The sequence below is a fragment of the Pseudorasbora parva genome, chromosome 18 (assembly GCF_024679245.1).
Source record: "Pseudorasbora parva isolate DD20220531a chromosome 18, ASM2467924v1, whole genome shotgun sequence".
In the NCBI taxonomy this organism is placed as follows: Eukaryota; Metazoa; Chordata; class Actinopteri; order Cypriniformes; family Gobionidae; genus Pseudorasbora; species Pseudorasbora parva.
The window spans coordinates 31,472,889-31,497,290 of NC_090189.1; the positions used below are offsets into that span (position 1 = coordinate 31,472,889).

Below are 24,402 nucleotides of genomic sequence, written 5' to 3' on the forward strand. Positions count from 1 at the left end.
TTGAAGCTCGGCGGATTTATTATCGAGGCGCACTGCAACACAAGCGCCACACTCAAAAGACATTCTATTTTCTAGATTAATGCGGATTAATGCAACAAGTCCGGAACAAGGAAATGCAAAAACGGCTGTACTAACCATGACAATAAATTCGTAGCAGTTTAGTGGGGAATTTGAGCTGCAATTCAGTCCCTTTTAAGTCCCTCTTTCTCAGCGACAGTAACAGCCGATAAAATGATCCCTCATACGTTTAACATTAGAAACGCTTTTGCGGTTGTGCCAAATGTTGCCTTCGTCCTGGTCATTACTACAGTTTTAAATGTAGGCTTTTGTCAGAGTATTGACATTAATCCGGGTAGATGTCTCGTGTGGGGTCCTGGACTGAATCCTGATGTTGTGCTTCCTGTCAGATACTTCTTCATTCAGACTGTTGATTCACACGGGGAAAACATCACTGTCTCTCCTGGTAAGAATGTATAAAATGTAATTTAATTACAGTTACTTCTAATTGTTTCAAATAATGTATAGGCTATTTTAATTATATATGAAATTGGATTTATGTAACCTCCCCTTTACACACTTTGGTCAGTTCAAGAATAATGTATGCTCTTTTCTGTTGTTTAATTGAAAGCCTTAATAGAGCAGTTTCCTTGTATTGTTCAACTGGTCAAGGTTGCTTAGAAAGTAATTATGCAATACCTTTTAGAGAGAGTAATTTATACAGTAAACTAACTGTTAAAGAGCTAGTTAATATTAGTTGCTAGTAAATATATATATATATATATATATATATATATATATATATATATATATATATATATATATATATATATATATAATATATATATATTTTGGAATTACCCAACACTGATCATATATAAAAATATCTCTTGGAAATTAGATGGATCATATCAAGGGGGCTATCCAAAACAAAAACGAATATATATATATATATATATATATATATATATATATATATATATATATATATATATATATATATATATATATATATATATATATATATATATATATATTGTTGATTTGTGTATATATGTTATCCCAAAATGTTTCCAAGAATGTTTAAATTAGAGAAATCAGCTATTTTAACCTGGACACAAACCTTGTCCATGCATCTCCTATCAATGACATCATACTCGCATTATCCTCGATTTCCATTTTTAGACAGGTGAGCAACTGTTTGGATACATTTATCGGCAGAAGACAAATTATTGTTATATAGCTCAGAACAGTTAGTCTCATTGTTTAAATCTTGTTTTCTTGATTTACAGTACCATGTTTTACCATGCCTAATATTGAGCTAGCTTACTGCATTGTGCAACAAGTGTCTCATAGTAGGCGCCAAATGAAAGCACGGAAAAGCTTTATAACAACTTTCAACACACTCAAAAGTCATCTAATGTGATAAAACAGCACTGTGTACCTGACATACGGAAGCGTTTGTCTGCGGCATAATAAAAGTTCTGCGAAATCCAGGCGTCATTAAGCTACGCCTTTGTTTTGAATAAGTGATATCTAGCGGTAAAAAAATTACATATTGTGGCTTTAATGCTCCTGTCCGTAACTTTTTGTGTGTTCAAGTTTTACAAATATACAATGACAATGTACAACATGAATCCATTTTCCAATCTGGGTTTTTGTCTTACCCTGAATTTTGTCTTACCCTGAACAAGTGGTACATTTGTAATAAGTGTTTATATTGGGACTATTTCAGGCCAGACTGGTAGGAACTGCTGCGTAGACATAAACAGAGAAAAGTAGCTCCGGCTGCAATGTTCTTCCCCAAAACACATGCAGTTATGTTTATTAAACGCTAGAGCACAAAAAAGTTCAAACTGCAGCTTTAAAGTTTCATGATATTTCTAATGTTTGAATGTACACTGTAAAAAGTATATGATCTATTAGTTATTATTAATTAATTACTAAGTTAACTCTATCAACTATTACTACTACTATTAGATCTATTCCAGATCTGCCAACATTGTCGCTATATGATAAATTGAAATGAGAGGATAACATCACCGTTTTCTCCAGTGCGACTTTACATCCAAATCAATATTTGTTGCAGTGTTTTACTGTTTAACACTGTGAAGCTGTTTTGAAACAATTGTCATTGTAAAAGCCCTATATAAATAAAGTTGACTTGACTTAAGGCATGTTTTTACCTTGCTTTAATTCATCAAAATAATTCATCATATTTTTTTTACACAATTCAAGTTTTTATAGTCAATTTAATGTAATTTAAGATGAAATGACTCAAACATCCAAGTTGATTGTACTTTTTACAGTGTATGTTCTTTGTCTTACACCATATGATGGTGTTTGTATGTGTTTTGAATGGCTTTTATTAAGGATTCCCGGATTTTTAAGATTGCTGCTGATGCAGTAATACACAATTTTCAGTGTTTACTAAAATATTAGTAATAATCAATGCAAATAAATGTTGTGTTTTTTTTTTCCTTTATGTAAATTGACTGAAAGCTACAGTATGTTTAGTTCAGGCAAGGCAAGCCAAATTCATTTGTATAGCACATTTCATACACAATGGCAATTTAAAGTGCTTTACATAGAAATTAATTAAAATATTGATAACATATGCATAAGAAATAAGAATACCATGTGTAAGAATTAAAATAAAAACAAGGAAAATTAAAACAGTTGTAAAAAGAAATGTAAAAAATTAAAATGGTGAGAAATAGATGTCTCCCGGACCTTACAAGTCGGTCCAAGACGGGCTCCTGTCCATTACCTTTGCCCCACAGGGCCTCCCCTTTCTTGAGTCCGCTTCTTTGCACTGTCTGCTACACAAGCAGAATGAAGCGAAACACACTGCTCTCCTTTTCCAATCTCTTCAGACAGCCCTAACCAAAAATAATAATCAACATAAGTATAAGAAATAGAAATATACACTTGTAAGAGAATAAAAAAAGATAGGTACAATAACAAATATAGCTGCAAGCAGCCATTATCGGGGCCAAGCGCAAAGAAGAAGACAAGACATGCCAGCATGGCTGGAAGTCTCAAGCCAACTGCAACAATGAGCCATTAAGGACCTATTAAGTTGATTTTAGGCAAAATAGCAGTCAAATTTTAAATACAGTCAATAATAATGGTTTAATGGTTTATCACTTTCGACCAATAGGTGTCACTGTTACGAAACTGATGTGGTTTAGTCAGATTGAGATGACAATGACACATGCAAAGTTTGGTGTCAATATGTCAAAGCATTGCAGAGATACAGCCTCAAGAGTAATTTTTGCATCATGGCTCAACTCTGTTGCAGTGGTATATGAAAACTGTTTTGTCTATCAATCCGAAATCCATAAGTATTTGTCAGCATGGTCTGAAGACGATACGGATCAATTTTGGTGAAAATCGGACAAACGGTCTAGGATGAGTTTGAAAAAGTAGATTTTTAACAAATAACAAGATGGAGCACAGATATGTTTGCAAAATATGGCAAAATTGGTATCTATCTTCTCGGCATGAGCCAATGAATGTATTATGACCAGTCTCATTACAATAGGCTAATTTAATCAAAAGTTATTAGCATTTTTGTACATTTTATTACAACTTTTGACCACAAGGTGGCGCTGCCCCGAAACTTTTTGAATATCTTCGGGACATAGAGCGGAAGACACATACCGAGTTTTGTAACGATACACTAGTGCATTCTTAAATTATAGCATTAGCATTTTAAACCGTAATACTGCATTGAAGTCAATGGGAATTTCATGTTTTGTTTTATTATAGCGCCACCAAGAGGCACAATCCCACCAATTTTTTTATGTGTCCTCGTAGTGAGCCCATACATATGTGTGTCAAGTTTGGTGAAAATATTTCATTTTGTTTTGGAGTTATAGACATTTATATGAAAAAACACGTAAAAAATGACTGACACCTGACATTGATTGGATTTTACTACCCCTTACTATCAATATTTTGAGATTTGGGCATTAGCGTATAGCTATCGACCTATGTTTCCGAACTTCTGAGGCTGGTTTCGTCTCGATCGGACTAGCGGTTTCGAAGATATCAGCAAATGTTTTTTAAGCACTAAATTACAACTCTGCGCAAACCATATGCCGAAACCTGGCAAGTCTGGTATCGTTGGAGTCGGCAAGGATTCAGGAGACCAAAAAACACACTCCCATCAAAATATGTCAACCACACCCAAAGTTATAAGCGTTTGAAAAAAAAAATTCTCCACTAGGTGGCGCTGTTTCGAAACTTCTCAGGCTACTTCAGGGCATCGTGGTGATGACCCATACCAAGTTTCATAACAATCTGTTCATGCGTTCATAAAATACAGCATTTTTGCACATAATTCAAAATGGCCGACATCCAAAATGGCCGACATGGTAAAATTGGATATCAGTCGACTCGGCATGACGCCCTGAATCTAATGAGACCAATTTTATGATTTTTGGATAAACGGTTCAGAAGTTATAAGCCAAAATAGGCATTTTTCGTATCTCCGGACAGGTAGGTGGCGCTGCGCCGAAACGCTGCATGTTGCTTCAAGTCATGCTTGTGATGACATGTACCAAGGTTGGTTTGAATACGATAAAGCGTTGCGGAGATATAGCCTTTAGTGTGTTTTTGCAACCTCCACGTAAAATTTGTTTGTGCGTTTATTGAAAACGATTGGACGAATCAACTTGAATTCCATAACTTTTTGTCAACATGCTCTGAAGATGATCTGTTTCAATTTTCGTGAAAATCGGAGCAACGGCCTAGGAGGAGTTCGAAAAAGTAGGTTTTTCAGAAAATTCAAAATGGCGGGAAAATTTGCATACCGGAAAATGACATCATAGGGTGAAATCGAATCGGCTTGAGCCAAGGAATCCGATGAAAAAAGAATTTTGTTTCTAGCCCTTAGGGGTCAAAAGTTATAAGCATAAATATGAGTGAAACTTTGGACAGGTGGTGGCGCTAGAGGGATTGAGTTAGAGGCACCAAATTTGCTATAGTGACAGCTCAGACTGGCCTCTATGAGTGTGCCAAATTTCACAACTTTTTACCATACGGTTCTATGGGCTGCCAGAGACTCCTATGGCGGAAGAAGAAGAAGAAGAAGAAGAAGAAGAAGAAGAAGAAGCAGAATAATAATAATAGGAACACTAACGATTTCAATAGGTGCCTCCGCACCTTCGGTGCTTGGCCCCTAATAATAGGAACACTAACGATTTCAATAGGTGCCTCCGCACCTTCGGTGCTTGGCCCCTAACAAGCAGCCATTATCGGGGCCAAGCGCAAAGAAGAAGACAAGACATGCCAGCATGGCTGGAAGTCTCAAGCCAACTGCAACAATGAGCCATTAAGGACCTATTAAGTTGATTTTAGGCAAAATAGCAGTCAAATTTTAAATACAGTCAATAATAATGGTTTAATGGTTTATCACTTTCGACCAATAGGTGTCACTGTTACGAAACTGATGTGGTTTAGTCAGATTGAGATGACAATGACACATGCAAAGTTTGGTGTCAATATGTCAAAGCATTGCAGAGATACAGCCTCAAGAGTAATTTTTGCATCATGGCTCAACTCTGTTGCAGTGGTATATGAAAACTGTTTTGTCTATCAATCCGAAATCCATAAGTATTTGTCAGCATGGTCTGAAGACGATACGGATCAATTTTGGTGAAAATCGGACAAACGGTCTAGGATGAGTTTGAAAAAGTAGGTTTTTAACAAATAACAAGACGGAGGACAGATAGGTTTGCAAAATATGGCACAATTGGTATCCATGTTCTCGGCATGAGCCATTGACTGTATTATGACCAGTTTCATTACAATGGGTTAATTTAATCAAAAGTTATTCGCATTTCTGTACATTTTATTACAACTTTTGACCACAAGGTGGCGCTACCCCGAAACTTTTTGAGTATCTTCAGGACATGGAGCGGAAGACACATACCGAGTTTTGTAACGATACGCTAATGCATTCTTAAATTATAGCATTAGCATTTTAAACCATAATACTGCATTGAAGTCAATGGGAATTTCATGTTTTGTTTTATTATAGCGCCACCAAGAGGCACAATCCCACCAATTTTTTTATGTGTCCTCATAGTGAGCCCATACATATGTGTGTCAAGTTTGGTGAAAATATCTCATTTTGTTTTGGAGTTATAGACATTTATATGAAAAAACACGTAAAAAAGGACTGACACCTGACTTTGATTGGATTTTACTACCCCTTACTATCAATATTTTGAGATTTGGGCATTAGCGAATAGCTATCGACCTATGTTTCCGAACTTCTGAGGCTGGTTTCGTCTCGATCGGACTAGCGGTTTCGAAGATATCAGCAAATGTTTTTTAAGCACTAAATTACAACTCTGCGCAAACCATATGCCGAAACCTGGCAAGTCTGGTATCGTTGGAGTCGGCAAGGATTCAGGAGACCAAAAAACACACTCCCATCAAAATATGTCAACCACACCCAAAGTTATAAGCGTTTGAAAAAAAAAATTCTCCACTAGGTGGCGCTGTTTCGAAACTTCTCAGGCTACTTCAGGGCATCGTGGTGATGACCCATACCAAGTTTCATAACAATCTGTTCATGCGTTCATAAAATACAGCATTTTTGCACATAATTCAAAATGGCCGACATCCAAAATGGCCGACATGGTAAAATTGGATATCAGTCGACTCGGCATGACGCCCTGAATCTAATGAGACCAATTTTATGATTTTTGGATAAACGGTTCAGAAGTTATAAGCCAAAATAGGCATTTTTCGTATCTCCGGACAGGTAGGTGGCGCTGCGCCGAAACGCTGCATGTTGCTTCAAGTCATGCTTGTGATGACATGTACCAAGGTTGGTTTGAATACGATAAAGCGTTGCGGAGATATAGCCTTTAGTGTGTTTTTGCAACCTCCACGTAAAATTTGTTTGTACGTTTATTGAAAACGATTGGACGAATCAACTTGAATTCCATAACTTTTTGTCAACATGCTCTGAAGATGATCTGTTTCAATTTTCGTGAAAATCGGAGCAACGGCCTAGGAGGAGTTCGAAAAAGTAGGTTTTTCAGAAAATTCAAAATGGCGGGAAAATTTGCATACCGGAAAATGACATCATAGGGTGAAATCGAATCGGCTTGAGCCAAGGAATCCGATGAAAAAAGAATTTTGTTTCTAGCCCTTAGGGGTCAAAAGTTATAAGCATAAATATGAGTGAAACTTTGGACAGGTGGTGGCGCTAGAGAGATTGAGTTAGAGGCACCAAATTTGCTATAGTGACAGCTCAGACTGGCCTCTATGAGTGTGCCAAATTTCACAACTTTTTACCATACGGTTCTATGGGCTGCCAGAGACTCCTATGGCGGAAGAAGAAGAAGAAGAAGAAGAAGAAGCAGAATAATAATAATAGGAACACTAACGATTTCAATAGGTGCCTCCGCACCTTCGGTGCTTGGCCCCTAATAACCAGAGATATAACAAAGGTAAACTAAAACAGTTATAAAAAGAATGAAAAGATGATGCATAGATAAGATGCGATCAGTCAGATATACAGTGGCACAGTGGAGTGCTCATTCAGTAAATGTACAGCTAAACAGATGTGTTTTGAGTCTGGATTTGAATGTGCTGGAGCACATCTGATCTCTTCAGGAAGCTGGTCTAGCAGCGGCTGCTAGCTAAAAGCAGACTCTCCTTGCTTTGAGTGAACTCTTGGTATTTCTAACTGACTTGATCCTGATGATCTGAGTGATCTGTTGGGTTTGTATTTAATCAGCATATCTGCAATGTATTGAGGTCCTATGTCATTGAGTGATTTATAAGCAAATAATGCTTATAATGCTTAAGACCTGAGGACTGGTGTGATATGGTCATACCAGTGCATGTCAGTTTCTTTTCTTGCTCACTTTATGGTTATCTTTTTAGTTAAAGATTCTTTCAAAGTGGAGATATCCTCATTGGAAAAGGAGCATCTTCGTATCCATGTCCCAGCACCATTGGATCGGGGCGACGGCTCCCTGCTCGTCAGATACCGCCTCTATGGAAGTTCTTTGAAGGGTTTGAAGATTGAAGTTTTGTATCAAGACAAGCCAGTGGCAAAGTCACCATACACTCTTAGGGGTAAAGTTTTTCTGGACATTGATAGATGTGGTCCATAGGCTTAATTTTTCCCAGCCAATCTTTATATTTTGCTTTCGCACTTGTAGTGTACTTCAATTATTAAAAGTCTATATAAAAAACTGTACATATACAGGTCCTTCTCCAAAAATTAGCATATGTGATAAAAGTTCATTATTTTCCATAATGTAATGATAAAAATGAAACTTTCATATATTTTAGATTCATTGCACACAAACTGAAATATTTCAGGTCTTTTATTGTTTTAATACTGATCATTTTGGAATACAGCTCATGAAAACCCAAAATTCCTATCTCAAAAAATTAGCATATCATGAAAAGAAGCAGTGGACTAAGTCTGGAGTAGAAACATCCAGAGCCACCGTGCACAGGCGTGTGCAGGAAATGGGCTACAGGTGCCGCATTCCCCAGGTCAAGACACTTTGGGCTACAGAGAAGCAGCACTGGACTGTTGCTCAGTGGTCCAAAGTACTTTTTTCGGATGAAAGCAAATTGTGCATGTAATTTGGAAATCAAGGTGCCAGAGTCTCTGGAGGAAGACTGGGGAGAAGGAAATTCCAAAATGCCTGAAGTCCAGTGTCAAGTACCCACAGTCAATGATGGTCTGGGGTGCCATGTCAGCTGCTGGTGTTGGTCCACTGTGTTTTATCAAGGGCAGGGTCAATGCACCTTGCTATCAGGAGATTTTGGAGCACTTCATGCTTCCATCTGCTGAAAAGCTTTATGGAGATGATTTCTTTTTTCAGCACGACCTGGCACCTGCTCACAGTGCCAAAACCACTGGTAAATGGTTTACTGACCATGGTATTACTGTGCTCAATTGGCCTGCCAACTCTCCTGACCTGAACCCCATAGAGAATCTGTGGGATATTGTGAAGGGAAAGTTGCGAGACGCAAGACCCAACACTCTGGATGATCTTAAGGCCGCTATCGAAGCATCCTGGGCCTCCATAACACCTCAGCAGTGCCACAGGCTGATCGCCTCCATGCCACGCCGCATTGAAGCAGTCATTTCTGCAAAAGGATTCCCGACCAAGTATTGAGTGCATAACTGAACATAATTATTTGAAGGTTGACTTTTTTGTATTAAAAACACTTTTCTTTTATTGGTCGAATGAAATATGCTAATTTTTTGAGATAGGAATTTTGGGTTTTCATGAGCTGTATGCCAAAATCATCAGAATTAAAACAATAAAAGACCTGAAATATTTCAGTTGGTGTGCAATGAATCTAAAATATATGAAAGTTTAATTTTTATCATTACATTATGGACTTTTTCAAAATGAAAATCGTTTATACTTGCAATATAATATAAAAAAAGAAGAGTCTTCTGATCAACAAGGCTAGGTAAAAATATTATTACAATTTTAAATAACTTTATTCTATTGTAATATATTTTCATTCATAATTGACATTTATTCCTGTGATCAAAGCTACATTTTGAGCATCGTTACTCCAGTCTTCAGTGTCACATGATCCTTCAGAAATCATTCTAATATTATTCTAATATAATATTATTATAATAATGTTTTGCTGCTCAAGAAACATAGCAGTTAATTTAAAGGGATAGTTTATCCAAAAATGTAATAATTTTTTACAATTTAGTCACCCTCAAGTTGTGTCTGTGTCAAGACCTGTGTCTTTCTTTTGATATTTTGAAGTATGTTGATAACTAGACAGTTAGTTGATGGACCCCGTTGACTTCCATAGTAGGAAAAAATGCTGTGGAAGTCAGTGGGTTTCATTTTTGGATGAACTATCCTTTTAAGTGTCTAGGAACATTGCATTCAGTTCTCACTTAAGTATATTCTTTTAAAGTATACTCTAAATGTACATCTATTAGTATTATTTAAAGACATTTAAAGACAAAAAAAGATCTGCATTTCTTTAAAACTTTTTTCATAATATGCATAATAAAATCTTTTTAATTCCATCAGGTCCTGTTTATCATGAATACTGTGACTGTCCAGAGTCCGATGTTGCAGCGTGGCAGAGGGTTATGCAGTGCCCAGAGGAAGACCCCCAAATTCAAAAGGATTTCAGTTCATTCCCATCTATTGACCTGCAGCAGCTCTTGCAGGAGGTTCCGAAGCGCTTTGCAAAACGAGGCGGACTCATTCACTATACCATCTTAAACAACCAGGTGCATCGGCGCTCGCTGGGCAAGTACACCGATTTCAAGATGTTCTCGGATGAGATACTGCTGTCCCTCGCTCGAAAAGTAAGCTACGGAGGTTGTTTCTTATCTTTTAGTCTAATTTCACATTGAAACATTTTGGAAAAGATCATTTGAGGTTCAAAATTCTGAGATCATTAGTGAATATGCTTTTATTTGCCATCTTTCTAATTTAATAGAAAACAAATCATTATAATTGTCATTATACCCAAAGTGCGTGCACATAGAGCAGCCTCTCAGTACTAAATTGAGTTCTTTTTCGCTGCTTATTGCACTTAAACAGTCAGATACACACAAAATAATGACAAACACAGTCAGTTATGTTGTGGTGAATGCAAACAGTTGAGAAAGAAAACTGTACAGTATAATGGATACGTGTATCATGTCTTAAACTGACAGTAGCCTTATATATACCTGCTACCATATTATGAGATAATATTAAAAATGTGGCAGTTTTCCATTGTATCAATGTCAACATTTTTGCCAGTGAAATTGCTGAGGGGATAGTAACTTTTAAGACCAAACAGCCACAGTGGCTGGTGACCCTGATTATCATTATATTTAATTATGATTCTATGTTATTACTCTTACAAGTTGAATTAAAAATTAACTTTCTGAATATTTTATCCATACAGTTTGTGATGTCAATTTATAAGTTTTACTTTAAAAAAAAGTTTTTACCCGACGCAGAGGGCATTTGAATTGTTTAATCCACAGCTATTTGTGGATTATCCTGCTTATAATACCATGGTAATTTACCAGCATTTCACTGTAAGGTGACCTGTGCTGTATATAGATAGAAATGGCTCATTCTAAGGTAATAAAAACATAACGTTACATTAAGTAAGTTGTTTATACTCCACTGAAAACATAGTTTATGTATATTGTATTATTTTGTCAATAGATCTTGATAAATACTATACACTGAACCTTTAAAGCTGGCATTTATGTTTTCATCTGACTGGAAGGGTTAAAATGATTTTTTTGTCAGCTACCACTCATTAGAGAGAGAGAGAGAGAGAGAGAGAGAGAGAGAGAGAGAGAGAGAGAGAGAGAGAGAGAGAGAGAGAGAGAGAGAGAGAGAGAGAGAGAGAGAGAGAGAGAGAGAGAGAGAGAGAGAGAGAGAGAGAGAGAGAGAGAGAGAGAGAGAGAGGAACAAAGCTGTGAGTTTAATTACTTCAAAAACAGCAACATTAATACTATCTTGCTGAGTAATATAATGTTGCGATTCAGTAGTGAAGATAATTTAATACTAAAAAAGTCCCAGGCCAGCATTGATGACAAGATTCTGTGCTCCTGAATCTTTGTGTGTGCACAGCACGATCTCTGATCACTTTGCGAGTGACGCGTGTGTGTGCTGATCATATCTGTATGTATTTTCCAAAATCCAAAATAACTTTATTTCCAGGTTTGAATTTGTTTTTGAGTCCCAAAAAAACTTTTGACTTTTGAGAAGAAATAGATTTGCTTAGTATACATTTGTATGGTGATTCAATGGACATATCAACTATTTTATTGTTTTATCTGTTCTGTCTCCACCAGGTCAAAATGCCGGATGTGGAATTTTATATTAACGTAGGAGACTGGCCGATGGAAAACAGGAAAGTGAGTGACAAACCTGGACCAGTGCCTATTATTTCATGGTGTGGCTCCATGGACACACGGGACATCATTCTTCCCACATATGACATCACACACTCATCCTTAGAGGCGATGAGAGGCGTAACAAATGACCTGCTGTCAGTCCAGGGGAACACAGGTGCTCCTTTGAACATCAGCTCCAGTCAATGTCCAATATTTGCTTAGTCTCACCTCTCTGGATTTCTTTATTGGGTTTCCTAGGTCCCGTGTGGTCAGATAAAACGGACAAGGCGTTCTTCAGAGGCAGGGACAGTCGAGAAGAACGCTTGCGTTTGGCAACCATGTCCAAAGAAAATCCAGAGCTGCTCGATGCGGGAATAACAGCGTTTTTTTTCTTTCGTGAACGGGAGAAGGAACTTGGAAAAGCACCACTGATTGGTTTCTTTGATTTTTTTAAGGTAAGTAATGTGCTTCAGTATACTGTGATATGCTTTTTACTGCTTACTAAATAAAACAGATTAAGAATTGTGACATGCTTGGCTCTACTTTTGGAAATCTCTCTAGTACAAATACCAGGTGAATGTGGATGGAACAGTAGCGGCCTATAGGTTTCCTTACCTGATGCTGGGCAACAGCTTGGTCTTAAAACAGGATTCTCCATACTACGAACACTTTTACACACATCTGAAACCAGGTGTACACTACATACCAGTGAAGAGGGACCTTTCAGACCTCATTGAGAAGATCAAATGGGCTAAGGTACGTGTCCTACTGTTGGAGCACATTGGCTTCGTACAGTAACAGCTTAAATTTATGTTTTGCACTAACAAAATTTTAAAATAGAGACCCATATATCATATGCAAAACAAAATAAGTTTAATGTACATAATATTGTTCAATGTACACAGAACAATGACACAGTAGCAGAGGAAGTAGCTAAAAGAGGACAGTCGGTGGTAAGAGATCTGCTTCAGCCTCACAGACTCTACTGCTACTACTACACTGTTTTTCTGGTAAGAATCTTCCATTTACAACTAAATAAATGCTGAATAATTAATTTATAAATGTAAAGTGCCTCCTAATGCATTCAAAATCTACAGACAGCTTTTGCATTGTTTTGGCCCTTGAAGTTATAAAACTGAATATTTTTCAAATAAAAACCATATTGTATCTGATCAATAACTCCACGTTAAAGGGAGTGTTCACCCAAAAATGAAAATTAGCCCTTGATTTACTCACCCTTAGCCATCCTAGGTCTGCCGGAAGCTAGATATTTTACTTTATAACATGCTTTTTTTTAAACACAAAACCATCGATTCTTTTCAGAAGGTCAACTCAGTCTTTTTCTGGGTACAGTTAACATGGAAAAAGTAGAAAATGTTATCAATTTGTGTGCCCTGTCCTTTTACAGACCTACGCAAATCGCCAGAGCACTCAGCCTTTAGTCCATCCTGAGATGGAAATAGTGCCTCAGCCATCTGATCACAATGCACTGTGTAACTGTGAGAGGAGATCAGAGGGTCAGAGACTTCCGCAGAAGGACGAGCTCTGACAAAGTTCCACCAAAGATTAACTGATAAAAGTACTCCATCTGGAACAAGTGTCACAAACATACACATGAAAGAAATACTGAATGGAACACAAAAAACATTCAAATAGTGTCACTGAATCAGAGTGGTTTGTGGTTGTATGCACATAAAGTACTGATACACTTTTGGAGGATGAACTTTGAAGGCTAACTTGAGTTTTGCTAGGAGTAAAATGTTTGACGATTTATTTATCTGACTGCAGATAACTATTTATGTACCTGTGCATTAAACTATTACTCTCACTTTGTTTTAAATTATTTTATTTTCTCAATTTTTCTGCTATTATTTTACATTTTGCATTTCATTACAGAACTATGTAATGTTTTTGCTTTGATTTTCTTTATATTCCCTTTTTTTTTTTTGCTTACTAGGATTACTTTTCTTACTCATTTGACAAACGTTCTAGTTAATGTTCTGAATGAAGCTAATGAGGGCTAGCCTTATAGTACATATGGTGGCCACACTTAAGCTTATTGCCCAAGGAGAACATCGCCACATTCCTAACACTGCATCACAATAGTATCAAAGATTGTATTCTGTGATGGATCAGAATGAATGGCTGAACTACTTATAAGTGTCAGTTTGACTATGATGTGGAGTTTGTGTCTCGGAAATCATCACAAAATTTGTGACCCCAATGTCTGAGTGTAAATCATGCTTGCCTTAAACTTGTACACATTCCATTTGTACAAGGTCATTTGTGCCAAACAGCTTTTTTCTGTGGTAATATAGGTGACAGTGGACTGTCATTTGTCAACTCAAGGATTTTTAATGCAAAAAATCAAAACTATTGTTTCATAATAAACTTTAATCATAGTTAAGAACTCTGTCTGCTGTTTTCATTGCTTTTTGACATTTTTCTGGTTGTAATTTTCTGCTCGTGCATTTATGAAAAAATTGATTGAAGTATTTCGAAGGATGCAACTAACGGACACTTCACTCCATCCTTTATGTACACAAGTGTGCGACAACAGTGCATCCTTAATTGGCTGGGCAAGATGAAGTCCAGAAGTCCATTCCAGTGAACAGTGTTTTTCCTCCTATACCCTTCATCCTTTGGAAGTTCTCACTCTGGAGGGTAAACCCTTTAAAGTGATTAGGGCAGATGAGCCCTTCAGAATGGAATGCAGGCAGAGTTAAGCTCTGTTCTTGTTGCATTTACACAGCTTTAACCAGCAGATGTCCTCAGCTCGCTGTGTTTCGAGTTAAAGGGGGGGTGAAATGCTGTTTCATGCATACTGATCTTTTTACACTGTTAAAGACTTGGAATCCCATACTAAACATAGACAAAGTTTCAAAAGTTAAGGTGGACGTTTGATGGGAGTATTTCTTTGTCAAAAATACTACTTCCGGTTAGTCATAAGTTTCGGCAAGTTTTTTGAGATCATGCGTCCCCATTGACGTTAGTGGGGGCGGAATTTCCTTGTATGGGCCTTACGGACAATTCTACCGGAAGCGCGTGAGAGAGAGCGAGGGAGAGAGCGAAAGCAACAGGCTACGCCCATCAAAGCGCTGGCTTGTAGGATGCTAAACAGGTGATATAACCAGTAGCTACTGACTTACCCACTGATAGGCCGGCGGTCGATCTGTATTAGCACTTTCCTCACGCGACGGGCGAATCACTTTCCTCACAGAGCGACTCACTTTCCTCACGCGGCAGGCGAATCACTTTCCTCACTGAGCGAATCACTTTCCTCACAGAGCGACTCACTTTCCTCACGCGGCGGGCGAATCACTTTCCTCACTGAGCGAATCACTTTCCTCACAGAGCGACTCACTTTCCTCACGCGGCGGGCGAATCACTTTCCTCACTGAGCGAATCACTTTCCTCACAGAGCGACTCACTTTCCTCACGCGGTGGGCGAATCACTTTCCTCACTGAGCGAATCACTTTCCTCACAGAGCGACTCACTTTCCTCACGCGGCGGGCGAATCGCTTTCCTCACAGAGCGAATCACTTTCCTCACAGAGCGACTCACTTTCCTCACTGCAGCGCGCTGCTGCACACGTCATTATTTAGCTCCGCTCACATGACACGCCCCCACCCGCTCGGCTTTTTTCGGAAAGACTCGGAACAGCGCATCTTTCTTATATAATTATAAAAAAAATAAAGACTTTTCGGAGATATGCAGGATGCAATGCTACTCTATAGGTACTCAAGATTGACATGACACTGACTGAAACTGAGTGTTTCACCCCCCCTTTAATCTAGCGAGTGTAATCAATCTAATCTGACAGTGAATTTAGCTGACATAATATAGTGGAATAAAAACAACATCTGGTTTTTTCACTATACCAAGACAAGAGTTTTTTTTTAGGTTGTCACAAAGATGTCATCTTCATGAATACCTAATTCTCACCATTCACAGTGTTCACTTTTCCATATAGTATACAGTGCATCCAGAAAGTATTGACAGCAAGTATTTTGAACTTTTTTCCACATTTTGTTGTTCGGTATAACCCATAATGACAATACCCCATAATGACATCGTGAAAGAAGCGTGTTTAAAATCTTTGGAAATGTATTTTAAGAAAATCACATGTACGTACAGTCTTGTTCAAAATAATAGCAGTACAATGTGACTAACCAGAATAATCAAGGTTTTTAGAATATTTTTTATTGCTACGTGGCAAACAAGTTACCAGTAGGTTCAGTAGATTGTCAGAAAACAAACAAGACCCAGCATTCATGATATGCACGCTCTTAAGGCTGTGCAATTGGGCAATTAGTTGAATTAGTTGAAAGGGGTGTGTTCGAAAAAATAGCAGTGTCTACCTTTGACTGTACAAACTCAAAACTATTTTGTACAAAAAAAAAAAAATTCTGGGATTTAGCAATCCTGTGAATCACTAAACTAATATTTAGTTGTATGACCACAGTTTTTTAAAACTGCTTGACATCTGTGTGGCATGGAGTCAACCAACTTGTGGCACCTCTCAGCTGTTATTCCACTCCATGATTCTTTAACAACATTCCACAATTCATTCACATTTCTTGGTTTTGCTTCAGAAACAGCATTTTTGATATCACCCCACAAGTTCTCAATTGGATTAAGGTCTGGAGATTGGGCTCCATAACATTAATTTTGTTGGTTTGGAACCAAGACTTTGCCCGTTTACTAGTGTGTTTTGGGTCATTGTCTTGTTGAAACAACCGTTTCAAGGGCATGTCCTCTTCAGCATAGGGCAACATGACCTCTTCAAGTATTTTAACATATGCAAACTGATCCATGATCTCTGGTATGCGATAAATAGGCCCAACACCATAGTAGGAGAAACATGCCCATATCATGATGCTTGCACCTCCTGCATGCTTCACTGTCTTCACTGTGTACTGTGGCTTGAATTCAGAGTTTGGGGGTCGTCTCACAAACTGCCTGTGGCCCTTGGACCCAAAAAGAACAATTTTACTCTCATAAGTCCACAAAATGTTCCTCCATTTCTCCCATTCTTCTTTGCAGGAACTTTCTTTGTTTGCAACTGGTAAACTATATTGGTAATACTTGGGACTGTCCCTGAATGTGACCGATGCGCTATTATTCGTTGTTTTTCGACCTACAACTTGGATTGATTTACACTATAAATTTAACTATAGTTATTTATTTATTTTACAGTACAGTTATGGCAATCATCTGTTTCATTTTCATAGTTTTCATGGACTTTTAGTTTGTATTTTTTAGAAACTGATCATCTTTCCCCGTGCTTTCTACAATCAATAAAATGCAACGTGTAGGCTACTATTTTCCACGGTATATATTCTCTGATTCTGTTCTTTTCTCTGGTGTAAAACAGTGTGGATAGTTGTTAACATGAGAGTTATTATGCAAATGATTTAAGTATTGTAGGACTACAATTTGACTAGCTCCCGGCCACTTTCATTTTTAGAAAGTAGCTCTCAAATGAAAAAAAGATTGTAGACCCATGGTCCAGATGATGTCAGTGCTGTACAATCCATCATGTTCAATACACTTCTCTTTAATTACTGTTGAATGAGTTCACATGAAATAAAATGGATCCATATTTCAAATGTTTGTAATGGACGTTTCAATTAAATAAAATAACCTGGTGTATTTTGTTGTGTAGGCCTACTAAGTGGAACTGGCATCATAAACATTCAAATGTCCCATGATCTGTTTTAGTAAAAACTATTTTTAATTCACACACTGGGTTCCAGTCATTTTGCATAAATACCCAAATAAATCATCAGCAATCTTCAAAAGCGTGCAATTTTTTTTTTTGTATCTGGATGGCTGGAATATTGTCTGATGGATGGATGATCAACAAAAGTTGAGTATGGATGGAAGGAAACCATGCTTTTATGGCCAGGCTAATGTAGGAAATAAAGATTTCCTGCCAGTTTTCTGCCAGAGACAGACACATCATTCTTTGGTATATTCAATAAAATGATTTCCCTCTGTAACACTGACAAACAGTCTGAATGACAAAGTACAGGTCACCAATGGTCGAAAACTCAAACATAATTTGAGTGAATCTTACAATTTCTGAACTGATAGCAACAATCTGAAGATGCACAACGTTGGTGAATATTCACCTTTAGGTTGTCTAAGGTCAAAAAAGATTGTTGCCATAAGAATTACTTTTCTTTGACCTGATGCTGTTTTTGAGAGAGTGTCCCTGAGTTCCATTCTGAAGGGCTCATCCCTATTATTCCCTTATCCCTTCAAAGGATTTACCCTCCACAGTGCGAGCTTCCAAGGGATGAAAGGAGGAGGAGACCAAAAAACAGGACCTTTGAATGCATTTCTTCAATATGGCAGCCATGTTCTCGCTGTGAAGTGCTCTTGGTAGATTTATCCCGTGTCTTTGGAACACAACCTGTGTCTGAATTCAGTGCGCCAATGTACAACATACCTTAATCGTGTGTATAATAGTTATGGGTACCTGGCTGCAGGGCTTAAAAACGCATTTTGATGGAAATATATATTTAAGTATTCTAAGTATACTTGGTTTGCAGTTGTGTTTTCTCTTTTGGTTGAGTAGCCCATTAAACACTTTTTTTCCCCAGGATCAAAACACATGGGAAGAAGAAGCTGAAGAAAGTGATATAAGATTGTTCATGCAAATGTAAAGTAACGCTATCATCAACATTTGAACTGGATGTAAATAACAACTGCTTAATGTTTCTAAATGAAATGCGACCCGGGATGAGCTATAGGACTGCAAGCATTAGGGGTGTTGATGGACTCGATTTTGATCATTGTTCTGAATCCCAACTGGACATAGTCTTTGACAAAAATGCAATTTTCTCAGCTTTTTGTTTAAAATGTTGCCTTTTTTATGAAACATACCCGTATTGAAGTGTTGGATGGATGAAGCTGAAATAAAATGTTTTTAAAATGAGTTAAAGTACAGTATAAAACATTAGGAACTAAAAGTGCAAAAATAATATTTAAAGAGTAAACTATATAAGTGTGATGTTATGTTCCCTTAAAGAAAACTTACAAGTATATTTCAGTACAACTACTAAACTAGCAGTTTACTAGAGTATACTTTCATAAACAAAACAAAAAAGTACTACAAGTATTAAAATAGTAAACTACTACTATACTTATTAAGTTCAATTGTAGTACAGATGCAGAACAAATAAGAAATGTTGTGAACTTGGTGTTGCACTTGTAATACACATAAACGTATACTTTTTAAATTCTAAATTGGGCCAATTTAGTCCTAAACTGCTCTGAACAAGTACACTTACACGTTTACTACTAGTATATTGATATTACTTGCTACATAAAGTGAACTTGAAGTAGTCTATACTTCTTTTTCGTAAGTGTCTGCTTGTTTGCAGTGCAAGGGTAAATAAAGTACTGGTTCTTTGAATAAGTGTTTTTATTATTCAAAAAAAGATGTCTTTGTAAAGGCTAATGTTTTATGTATGGGAAGCAATTTCTGCCACATAAGGGAAAAAATGCATACTTTTCTGACCTTTTTTTTTTGTCATACTTTTTTTTTCTTATATGCCAGAAAAATATGAAATGGGCTTCTGTAGGGAACTGCGAGATGTAAACTCTCAAAATTGTGAGAAAAAAAGTCTGAAATGTGAGTTAAAAAGTCACAATTACCTTTTCTTATTTATTCTGTGGCGGAAACAAGCTTCGATATTTGCCCTCTAATCATAGCCAGTACAGCATGTGCATAATTTTATATCTTTTATAACTCTCAGTTTTGGCCAAATGTATTAAACAACAGGAAAAACAGAAAAATAAAAAAAATTAAAACATGTTTTTCTGCATTGTGGTTCTAACCTGCATTTGTTGCTGGTTTCAAAACTGAATGTAAAGTACTAAATGTTTTAAATGAACAGTTTAATCTCTTACTCTACTGTTAAATATTTTTATACGTGTTGTGCTTAAGTGCTGTTGCTTATACTTTATAACTGTACAGTAACAGCACCCTCACTAATTTCAGAAGCACCCTCAGTGATCTCTGAGTGTTATCTTTATTCAGTTTGCACCATGCAGAGTTTCATTACTGAAACTTTTTCAGTTTTAGTGGGTTTTTGAAGTGTATGTTAATTATGGTCATACAGCTCTTGTCTATTTAGTTTGAACACATTGAGAGTTAGGACATCAATATTAAGCACCTCTATTTTTGATGCTTTTGAAACAGCATAGTGCCACTGTATATTTTAAAATGCTTTCCTGTAGTTGAAACAGTTGAGCATGGTACTAGAAATGCCAGTGTACATTAAAGGGTTTGATTATTAGGAAAAGCAGGAACCTTTAGCAAGAACTACTGTGTACCTTTATTGCAACAAGTCACTTTGGATAAAATTGTCCACCAATGCATAAGGGAAAGGTAAATGCATAAAATATTTTACTACCTTTAACAAACTGCAAACTCATGGCCCACACAAGCCTTTCTTTCACTGTAAACCCGAATAAGTTGGCAAAACTAAAAAAAATTGAGGCAATCAGTTACATCAAAAACTTAAAAGTTTAAGCTAATTTAAAAACTAGCAGATTTTTATTTTGTACTCATGCATTTAAATTGCTCTTAAATTGGAAAAAATAAGCTAACTCAAACTATGTAATATTAACATATCAATATATCAAATATTTTTTGTAGTGGAAACTTGGCTAGCTTTAACTGACTAATTCATTTGATAGCATTAGCAGAGCATAGCAATTGTTTAATGAGTACTGCATTCATTGTACTGCAGAACTTTCGACAGTTGCATAAACCACTTAGACTAGTCTTAAGAGTAAGTCATCAATTTTTTTTCTTTAAGACTGGTCTTAACTTTTTAAAATCAGTTACATAAAATTAGCCTGGATGCCAGCCAAACTCAGTCCGCCCACAACATTTGAGGATGGGCAGTTCGGTTCTCCAGGAAAAAAAATGGCGTCTGGGGGGTAAAATCTGCTAAAATTCACATTCATGCGTCTATATATCACATAGTCGCTTCAACCCACGGACATGGAAAACAACCCACGGAAAAAAACGCGGACTTGGCAACACAGTGCAGTTGAGTTCTGTTGACATTTGACAACTAACGTAATGCGTCGCTTCGTTGCTCTGATTGGTTGTAGGTCTGTCCAATTGATGTCTTTCCTGGTTCGGTTGAAACACGCCCCATAATCACAGCCCAATGGAGCAGTATCAGACTCATATTCTGACTAGAATTGAGTATGACCACGTCAGGCTAACATAAAATGGTAGATCGGTTCAATATGAATTTGAAAAGTAAGACTGATTACATTTTGACTAATAGCTAGTTGGACAAATTAGTGCTTAAGATACAGTCTTAACATAGTGGCTAAGTTTATGCAACTAGCCCCTGTTCTCAAATTAAAGCGTTAACCACCCCAAAGAATAAAATTCTGTCATTAATTACTACCTCATTTCGTTTGACACCCGTAAGACCAAATGAAGATATTTTTGTTGAAATCCGATGGCTCAGAAAGGCCTTCATTGACACCAATGTAATTTCCTCTCTCAAGACCCATAAAGGCACTAAAGACGTCGTTACAAAGCCCATCTCACTACAGTGGCTCTACAATCATTTTACGAAGCCACAAGAACAGCTTTTGTGTGCAAAAAAACTAAATAACGACTTGATGGGCCGAGTTCAAAACAAAGCTTCGAGCGGTTATGAATCAGCGTATTGATTCATGATTTGGATCACCAAAGTCACGTGATTTCAGCAGTTTGGCGGTTTGACACGCGATACTTATCATGAATCAATACGATGATTCATAACCATTTACTTTCAATAAAAATTATTAACCCAAAACGAACACTATACATTGGCTTTACTATAGTAGCCACATCAGGAACAGAACCATGTTTAGCATGCATGTAGATAAACAATAAATGAAAGCTCTAATCAAAGAATAATTGACGCTAATTCCAAGTTCACTGTTGAGATTTTAAAAAGTTTGTAACGTTAGGTGTTTGTCGGATAACGTTAAGTATGAATGAGCTTTTAACAAACTGGTTTGCAGAGCCAAACAGCGTTGTCATTTGTTTACTTCCTTGCTACAACATACAATTGACAATACAAATTATTACAGGAAAACACAATGATGAAAAAGAAATCATACTTACAGTTTGTGGCCATTTATGAAGAACTGCTCCGTCTATCAGGATAAGCCTTTGTGTGAATCCTGCATTGAACTCACAAAGATTGTGGAAGCTTTCCTCTGTAAAATGTGCTGCACAGAGAGCGAGATTTGGGTAATAATTATGAGGGGCCGAGTTAAAAATAAATATAAAATATCTTAAACTGTGTTCTGAAGATGAACGGAGGTGTGGAACGACATTAGGGTGAGTTATTAATGATATACATTTCATTTTTGGGTGAACTAACCCTTTAATAAATGGATTCACTTTAAAAAAAGAAAAGCAAAGAGAGACTGAAGTAATGGATGCTTCACTCATTGATCCAGACATTGTGTCTCCCACTGTCCCTCCTCCATTCACGCACACCACATGGTCTTAGAACCATAATAAGCGTGATCAAGATTTCCAAATTGTAGGGAGTCTATTATGTTGACTCTGAAGGGCACTCAAAATATCAGGATACATACAATAAAAATGTATGTATGTAAGATGTTATTGTATGTTTAAAGTAATACAGCATTACATTACATTACATTAGCCTACATTTTTGGTTTCCTCACCCCCACAGTTCTAAAGAGAACTACAGACTTCCTTACCCACAGGGCATCCAACATGTAGCTGTCTTTGTTTCTTTCAGTAGAACAAAAATTAAGATTTTTAAACTCCAACCATTGCTGTGTTCCAGTCATATAATGGTATGAATAGGAAACAATTAATTGAGAGCAAAACAAACAAACAAACAAACATGCTTAGACAACATGCACAAACACCCTGCTGCTCCTGACGACACATTGATGTCTTAAGACACAAACCGATCGTTTTCTGTGAGAAACCGAACAGTATTTATGTTATTTTTTTTACCTCATATACAGATGAATCAATCATATATATATATATATATATATATATATATATATATATATATATATATATATATATATATATATATATATATATATATATATATATATATATAATTCTCAATAGTGCCTGCGCAGATCAGTCTAATGAGGCATCTATATGGTATATATCAATGAACAAGCCAGTTTGACCTTATCAGACGGAAGTAATATCGGATGGGAACACTAGATGAGATTCGTCGGGATATGAGGTAAATAAAATAACATATAAATACTGTTCGGTTTCTCACAGAGAATTTTTTACTCTCATAGAATTGTTACCCATTCACATGCATTATGACTGGCAGACTGCAATGGTTTGAATTAAAAATCTTCATTTGTGTTCTACTGAAGAAGCAAAGACACCTACATGTTGGATGCACTGGGCGTAAGCAGATAAACATCAAATTTTCATTTTTGGGTGAACTATCCCTTTAAAGATAGGCGTAAGTATTATAGGTATCTGTGTTTCTGTGTATTCAACCAGGGGTGCGTTTCCCTTACAACGACTGTTAGTCCAACCCGATCACACATAAATGTGTATAAATAGTACGAGTGTGCAATGTCGTGGAATGTACACGCCAGAACTCATTTTGGCGTGCATATGATACGCTGTTTTTCGCGTGCATATGATACGCACTTTATGGCGTAATATGACATGCGCTTGGTCCCAAAACCGTATGTTTGTGTAATTCAACCATATTTTTGAATGATGTCATGCAGGTGGTGGAGTATTAACTTGTTTTATTTAATTAGTCAGAGATCAAATTTATGCTAGATTTTTTGCTATAAATTATGGACATGGCATTTGAGGACTAATTCTTATTTTGCTTTATTTCCAGATTCAATCCGTTCTTACTTACTTGAGCACGTACGTACATGCGCACTCTTCAAAAACAGTACCTGAAATCTCTTGACAAACAAAAAGAAATAAATAACATGATGTATTGGAAATAAAAGATATAGATTTCACTAAATGTCAGCTTGCTCATTTTGCTCAAGATAAGGATTTATTAAGTCCACATGTCATGCAAACTAGAAACTATGCTTCTAACCAAAGGTCGAGAGCTGTTGTTGTAACCACATGTGCGATGCTGTTTGTGAATGTTCGTTGAAATGATGGTTTCAGAAAACACTGATTCGTTGAACTATGTTGATAATGACAGAACTGGCGACCATAGTTGGCTAAAGATACTTTTGGGAAACGTACCTCTGATTGGTTTTTCTCACTTTTAAATCTGCTGAATGAATGACACAGACAAGCTCACTGATTAGAATAAACATAAGTGTGCAGGTGCCCATAATTACGTTTTTCCTTTAGTTGGACCTGGGGGACAAGCAGCAAATAGATAGAACAGAATCATTAAAGGCATTATAATCCATCCACTAAATGACTCTGGTATTGTTTTTTTTATTTTTTTTTAATGTTATTTTAATTATGGTCTTG

The 24,402-nt window shown here is 36.8% G+C and overlaps 1 protein-coding gene across 1 annotated transcript; it reads left to right on the plus strand.

The window, feature by feature from the left end:
* The first annotated feature begins 12 nt into the window (after nt 1-12).
* Nucleotides 13-14,240, plus strand: poglut3 (protein O-glucosyltransferase 3). Its single transcript, XM_067424252.1, has 8 exons — nt 13-463; nt 7,912-8,106; nt 10,062-10,345; nt 11,843-12,059; nt 12,143-12,339; nt 12,446-12,640; nt 12,790-12,894; nt 13,293-14,240. Exons 1-8 carry the CDS (start codon nt 232-234, stop codon nt 13,431-13,433), a joined length of 1,566 nt encoding a protein of 521 aa, XP_067280353.1. The 5' UTR covers nt 13-231; the 3' UTR covers nt 13,434-14,240.
* Nucleotides 14,241-24,402: the final 10,162 nt, after the last annotated feature.